Source organism: Hippoglossus stenolepis, chromosome 24 (assembly GCF_022539355.2).
Source record: "Hippoglossus stenolepis isolate QCI-W04-F060 chromosome 24, HSTE1.2, whole genome shotgun sequence".
Lineage (NCBI taxonomy): Eukaryota > Metazoa > Chordata > Actinopteri > Pleuronectiformes > Pleuronectidae > Hippoglossus > Hippoglossus stenolepis.
Genome location: NC_061506.1, coordinates 2,501 through 9,722, shown reverse-complemented (window position 1 = coordinate 9,722; position 7,222 = coordinate 2,501). Strand labels below are relative to the sequence as shown.

At 45.1% G+C, this 7,222-nt stretch overlaps 1 protein-coding gene across 1 annotated transcript in view; it reads left to right on the top strand.

The window, feature by feature from the left end:
* Positions 1 to 593: 593 nt before the first annotated feature.
* The window catches only part of LOC118103568 (protein EFR3 homolog B), a gene marked incomplete at its 3' end in the record, with an annotated part of 8,926 nt that continues 2,297 nt past the window's right edge, over positions 594 to 7,222 (top strand). Inside the window, 13 exon segments of the mRNA XM_047339061.1 lie at positions 594 to 1,240; positions 1,611 to 1,886; positions 3,908 to 3,984; positions 4,249 to 4,376; positions 4,474 to 4,624; positions 5,067 to 5,188; positions 5,385 to 5,392; positions 5,395 to 5,530; positions 6,236 to 6,331; positions 6,440 to 6,518; positions 6,758 to 6,893; positions 6,975 to 7,127; positions 7,208 to 7,222. The exon segment at positions 7,208 to 7,222 is cut by the window's right edge and continues 97 nt beyond it. Coding sequence (XP_047195017.1) covers positions 1,670 to 1,886; positions 3,908 to 3,984; positions 4,249 to 4,376; positions 4,474 to 4,624; positions 5,067 to 5,188; positions 5,385 to 5,392; positions 5,395 to 5,530; positions 6,236 to 6,331; positions 6,440 to 6,518; positions 6,758 to 6,893; positions 6,975 to 7,127; positions 7,208 to 7,222 — 1,318 coding nt within the window.

Genomic DNA, 7,222 nt, shown 5'->3' with positions numbered 1-7,222 from the left:
ACACTCACACTCACACTCACACACACTCACACACACACAAACACACACACACTCACACTCACTCACACACACACACACACACACACTCACCACACTCACACACACACAAACACACACACACTCACACACACACACACACACACACACTCACACTCACTCTCACACACACAAACACACACACACTCACACTCACACACACACACACACTCACACTCACATCACACTCACACACACACAACACACACACACTCACATCACATCACACACACACACACACACACTTGATCGTAAATAATAAATAATAAAATATCTGACTGTCACTCTTCTTCTCTTTTACCACAGACGCCCCGCCCCTTTCCGTTGTCACGGCGACAGTTGCCGAGTCCTTCCTCAGCCCCTCAGGTCTCTGCGACCATCGCGCCCGTGACGCCCACAACGCGACGCTGCAGGCGAGCCGGCTCCCCTGGTGGAGGACGCTGGGAGTGCCGGTGGACCCGCCCGACCCCGCCCACCTGTGGGAGCTGGAGGCGGAGTTTGGAGGACTGTTTGTTGGCGGCTCAGCTAACATTTAACGTGAAGACTCAGGTTCACCACACACTGACGAACACAAGACGAGACTGTGCTGCCATCTACTGTCGTTTTCCAGAACTGACTGAGTGATTCTCTTAGTTTTAACACTCATCACTGTTGCTATGGTTACGCCTGGTGGAGACTTGTGTGAACTGGTCTCGTTTTACTTTGAAAAGTCTGGCGTTGTGTTTGAGTCTGGACAGAAACTGAGACGTTTGTAAACGATGACGCAGACGTTCTCTTCCTGATTGGTTCTCCTCAGTCACATGACTCAACCAGCGGTGACTTAGTTTAGAAATGAAGTCGTAGACGAGTTTGCTCGAGTGTTTATTTGACGTCCTTTCAGCTGGACTTCATTCATCCCTCAGAGATTGTTGCTGCAGTAACAGTGTCAACCAGCAGAGGGAGCTGCTTCCTCACTGCAGCAGCTGTGATGATGGGAGTTTGTCTGTTTTATTTCCACGTGTCTATAAAGTTTTTTAAGCCTCTGACTTTGTTTGTTTTTATTGAAACACTCTGAGTTGTTTAACCAGTGCAGAACGTAGAGACCTCTGTGTGGAACCCGCTGACGTGCGGGTCGATCCCCATTGATCGTGGCTCAGAGCTTCAGGCAGCAGATGTTACATCAGCAGCCGTCGCTCGGTTCAGACACGACGCCGGAGCTCAGACTGTGAGTTACCTCAGTTTACCTACTTTTAGTTAATATTTAACTAAAGTTACAAACGTAAATACTTCATTAATACTTTTACTGAGGTAAAGAGTATTCTTACTTTCTGATTTCTGTAAAACAAGACGTGTGTCTCTGCGGAGATTTGAATTGCTGGATCCCAGTTATTATCATATTTGTATTATATATGATTGTAAATCCATCGTGTTTCTGGATGTTTCCTCCTGAGTGAACTTTATTTTCTGGGCTTGAAGTGAAGGAGTTAAGATGCAGAGGAATGTGGAGGGAGGAGATGTTTGAAACTCACTCCTGCTTTTCGTTTTCTCACTCCGCTCACTCTCTCCATCCAACTCGTCCTTCTCCTCTTCCTCAGGCCGTCTGCTCCTCCTCTCTCCTCCTCCTCTCTCCTCCTCCTCACAGGTTACCGCGGCGATGTCAGGGACGCTGCCCAGGTTTCCCACCATGCCTGCCTTGCTCAGCTCACTGTCTCATGGCATCAACCCGCCTACTTTACCCAGCATGCCCAGCATGCCCAGCATGCCCAGGGGGGTGAAGCTGCCGAGGGCTGTCGCCATGCCGACTGTATCCCAGGCTCATCGGAGGATGCTGCAGGACTGCTGCTCCGTGCTGGACCATCAGACACCTGGAGGTAACAGACACCACTGCTACTATGATTACTACAGACAGTACTACAGACAGTACTACAGACAGTACTACAGAGCAGGGTCACAGAAGGAATTCAAAGATCATGAATTATTTACCACAAACAATGTACAGATTCTGTAATTATCCGTCATGTCGACACTGTGTTCGTATCAGAGACAAAATCCAGAGGCTTTGTTCTTTTTACTAATAAAAGTAAATGTGATGTAAAGTAAAAGGACAGGAAGGAGAAGAGGAATCAGTGCTGAGCTGAGATCAGTGTCTGAACAAGGGAGAAGCTCAGCTGCTTGAAAACACAGAGAATGATGAATGATGATGTCACGGCTGAAAAGAGGTTTTCACACTGAAGTGATTTTACTTCTTTACTCGTTTTTGCTTTAAATCTCCACATTAATGGATGAAAATAATAATGAATCAGTTGCAGATTGATATTCAGTCAATGTGCGGATGGACTGATGGTTTCCATACAAATACAAACACAGGGTTTTATATTGAGGAGTTTTTCTCTGCAGGTTTCTGATCTATGGTTTTTTTCAGTTTGTGCTGGAATGATAAATAAATCCAGAGCAGATTACAGAGCTGAGCTGCTGCACATGTCCCGGATCACAAGCACACACAGAAACACGTCGAGGCTTTAGAGCCGCGCGGAATATTAACGACTTCACTCGCTCGGTTACAACACAAAACAGTGTTTCATTCAAACGAAACATCGCACAACAACGTGAAGTCAGAGCGAACGACCAGGTTTTCAACTGTGAATGACAGGAGGCGTGTCCAGAGGGGGGGTGTGTGTGAGAGGGTGTGTGTGTGTGAGTGTGTGTGAGAGAGGGTGTGTGTGAGAGTGTTGTAGAGAGGTGTGTTGTGTGTGTGTGTGTGAGGATTAACCTCAGTCGGGACAGTGTGGATGTTGAGCTGTCGGAGTCGTCTTCATGTACGGTGAGAAATATTTTAATATTCATCATATTTTTCTTTATTTTCTGAATGTCGTTGAGACGTTTAAATGCTTTTTATAAAACACGTGTAAACTCCACATATGTGTGATTTTAAGGTTTCGTCTTGTTATATAATAATTATATATCATCCTACAATAATAGAGAATTTATTGGCAGTTTTTAACCTTTAAATTTCCTGAATTTATCTGTTAATTATGATAAATAGTCGTCTAATTAAAATGTCATTTTAAAGTTATAATCAAAGATAAATTAGTATATTTTATTTACAATTTATCGGCTTTTAAAGCTTTTATTTGAGTTTTGAAGTAAAAACTGATATAATAATGAGTCAGTAAATATTTGAATGCTGATTCCTGTCGACCTGGTAACAAACCACCAGTTTGTTTCTTATTCAACATCACGGTGAATTTAGCAATAAACTCAGATGTCCCCACTTTTTAAGTCAAATTTATGAAATGAGTGAATTCTATTAAATTAAATTCTGTTATTAAATCAGTTATTTACTGAATTTCAGTCTTTTCCCAGTTTGGACTAATGTGAAACTTATGATGAGTTCAAATCTAAATTAGTAGAAATAACTTGATGTGACTCGACTTTCAACGAAGAAATGACCTTTAATTCTCAATGTGAAACTGTTGATGAATATAATTATAATAATATAATGAGATTTATAATCACATCCTCATAATGTGGGAATTTAACAGTGCCTTGCTCAGCGGCACTGTGGAACATCACATGTCACAATTTGGGGATTGAACCTGTGTCATCTTTAAGCTCTGCCAACAAAAAACAACGTAAACACATTACGCAACAACAAGCGAGCGCAGGATTAAGATGTATTGTAGTGTGTGTGTGTGTGTGTGGGGGATCTCTTTAATCTCCAAAAACCATTAAATTAAACAGAAACTGAAGAAAAAAAGGAAAAGAAGGTGAAAGTCAACAGACTCACTACTGCCCCCATGTGGCTGTAATGAGTGTTTCTACTGGATCAGAGTGTTTAATACAACTGGTTTAATACAACTGGTTTAATGTGAAGTGTCTGGTGTGTGTTCAGGTCTGTGCGGCTGCTGCTGGGCGTTACGTCCTCGCTACAAGAGACTGGTTGATAATATTTTCCCAGAAGACCCCGAGGTAAACACACACACACACACACACACAACAACAACAAAACAACACAATTCTTTATTTCTATTCATGTATTTTAATGTTTCTTTTCTCTTTTATTTAAATGTTGTATTAATGAATTTATTTCAAATGTTTAAATTTGAACCTTTTAATGCAAATTAAATGTGTGTGTGTGTGTGTGTGTGTGTGTGTGTGTGTGTGTGTGTGTGTGTGTGTGTGTGTGTGTGTGTGTGTGTGTGTGTGTGTGTGTGTGTGTGTGTGTGTGTGTAGGATGGACTGGTGAAAGCGAACATGGAGAAGTTGACGTTCTTCGCTCTATCGGCGCCGGAGAAACTGGATCGAATCGCTGCGTATCTGTCCGAGCGTCTGACCAGAGAACTGAACCGCCACCGCTACGGGTCCTTACACACACACACACTGACACACACACTGACACACACACTGACACACACAGTGTGACTGCACTGCAGTATTAATGTCACCTGTTACTTCCAGGTACGTGTGCATAGCGATGGAGGCGTTGGAGCAGCTGCTGTTAGCTTGTCACTGTCAGAGCATCAACCTGCTGGTGGAGAGTTTCCTCAGGACTCTGCGTCTGCTGCTGGAGGCCGACAAGCCTCACCTGCACATCCTGGCCACCAACTCTGTACGACAACTCTGTACCACACACACAACTCTGTGCCACACACTGACACACAACTCTGTACCACACACTGACACACAACTCTGTACCACACACTGACACACAACTCTGTACCACACACTGACACACAACTCTGTACCACACACTGACACACAACTCTGTACCACACACTGACACACAACTCTGTACCACACACTGACACACAACAGTCAGAAGTCTAAAAACAATCTAAAGTTGATTGTGATTAGAAAATGATTCTCCATCATGATGATGTCACATGATCAGTGACGTCATGATGATGTCAGAGAATGACGTCATTTAGTGATGTAATGAAATAACCCAACCAATAAGATTCGATACGATCCACAGCTTATTGTTATGAACCATAGAGATGATGTCATTATGCATCAGTAACTGTAAGCTGGTCCTTTTTCCCGTTGTTCAGTTCGTGAAGTTTGCGAACATCGAGGAGGACACGCCCTCGTACCATCGCAGCTACGACTTCTTCGTGTCCCGCTTCAGTCAGATGTGTCACTCGCAGCACGAAGACGCCGACACCAGGAGCGAGTCAGTGTTCGATCCCGCTGGAGATCTTCACACACCATTTGAGTTATTGAATTTCATTTCATCAACACTTAACATCCTGTGTGTGTGTGTGTGTGTGTGTGTGTGTGTGTGTGTGTGTGTGTGTGTGTGTGTGTGTGTGTGTGTGTGTGTGTGTGTGTGTGTGTGTGTGTGTGTGTGTGTGTGTGTGTGTGTTCAGGATCCGTGTGTCGGGATCCGTGGTCTTCAGGGCGTCAGGAAGACGGTGGACGACGAGCTCCAGGTGAACATTTGGGAGCCTCGTCACATGGAGCAGATTGTCCCCGCCCTGCTGGTCAACCTGCAGCAGCACACACACCCTGACAGGTACACACACACACACACACACACACACACACACACACACACACACACATTACAGATATTTTACATTTTATATTTATTGACATTAATCCATCCTGTGTGTGTGTGTGTCTGTCTCTGTGTGTGTCTCTCTGTGTGTGTGTGTCTCTCTCTCTGTGTGTGTGTGTGTCTCTGTGTGTGTGTGTGTGTGTGTGTGTGTGTGTGTCTCTGTGTGTGTCTCTCTGTGTGTGTGTGTGTGTCTCTCTGTGTGTGTGTGTGTGTGTGTGTGTGTGTGTGTGTGTGTGTGTCTCTGTGTGTCTGTGTGTGTGTGTGTGTGTGTGTGTGTGTGTCTCTGTGTCTCTGTGTGTCTCTGTGTGTCTCTCTGTGTGTGTGTGTGTGTGTGTGTGTGTGTGTGTGTGTGTGTGTGTGTTGTGTCCTGTGTGTCTGTGTGTGTGTGTGTGTGTGTGTGTGTGTGTGTGTCTGTGTGTGTTGTGTCTCGTGTGTGTGTGTGTGTGTGGGTGTGTGTGTGTGTGTGCTCTGTGTGTGTGTGTCTCTGTGTGTCTGTGTGTGTGTGTGTCTCTGTGTGTCTCTCTGTGTGTGTGTGTGTGTGTGTGTGTGTGTGTGTGTGTGTGTGTGTGTCTGTGTGTCTGTGTGTGTGTGTGTGTGTGTGTGTGTCTGTGTGTGTCTCTCTGTGTGTGTGTGTGTGTGTGTGTGTCTGTGTGTGTGCAGTGAGTCTCCAGCAGAGCAGACTGAAGTGTGTTTCAGGGAGCTGTTCGGTCGAGCTGCTTATGGACACATCAACAACGCAATCAGACCTGTGCTCATGTAAGAAACACACAATGCTCTGTGGTAGTATTACAGTACATACACATTAGTACTAGTATTAGTACAGTACACAGTATTAGTATCAGTATTTAAACTGTGTGTGTTCAGGCACCTGGACAGTCACAGTCTTTGGGAAGGACGAAGTTTTGCTGTTCGCTGTTTTCAGATCATCATGTACTCCATCCAGGTGAGTTCTACTCTTAATACTTCATACTGTACTCTGAAGTACTCTGAAGTACTGACCCTAGTGAACCTAGAGTCAGTACTTCAGATAAAGTCTACATCAATGATCTGAACACCAGAGGAGAACACTGTGGTTCAATCTCTTTGCATTTGAACGAGACTCAGAGGAAACATCATCAGTTCATCTAAAGGTTTGAAGTTTGTCTCAATCTAAAATGCACTTGACCTTCGCTGTGTCCTCAGTCTCAACACTCCCACCTGGTGATCCAGCAGCTGTTGGGTCACCTTGACGCCAACAGTCGGAGTCCGGCGTCGGTCCGAGCCGGGATCGTAGAAGTTCTGTCTGAAGCCGCTGTCATCGAAGCGACGGGTTCTGTCGGTCAGTCGCCTGTTTTTAAATCTTCTCCTCCAACGCGTTGAAGCTGTGAAGTTCTGAGCTCGTCTTTAAATCTGCCGTCAGGTCCCGCGGTGCTCGAGGTCTTCAACACGCTGCTGCGGCAGCTCCGGCAGAGCGTCGACTACCAGCTGACCGGTTACTACGACAACACAGGCAAACACAAAACCACCTCCATGGAGGAGAAGACGCTGCAGGACGCCGTCATCAAGACCATCGGTGAGGTCCAGAGGCGATTCACTTCCTGTTTCCATCAAACACTTTAAAGTCGGTCGCCTCATTTGATGTCGTTTGTTCAGGATCCTTCGCCAACA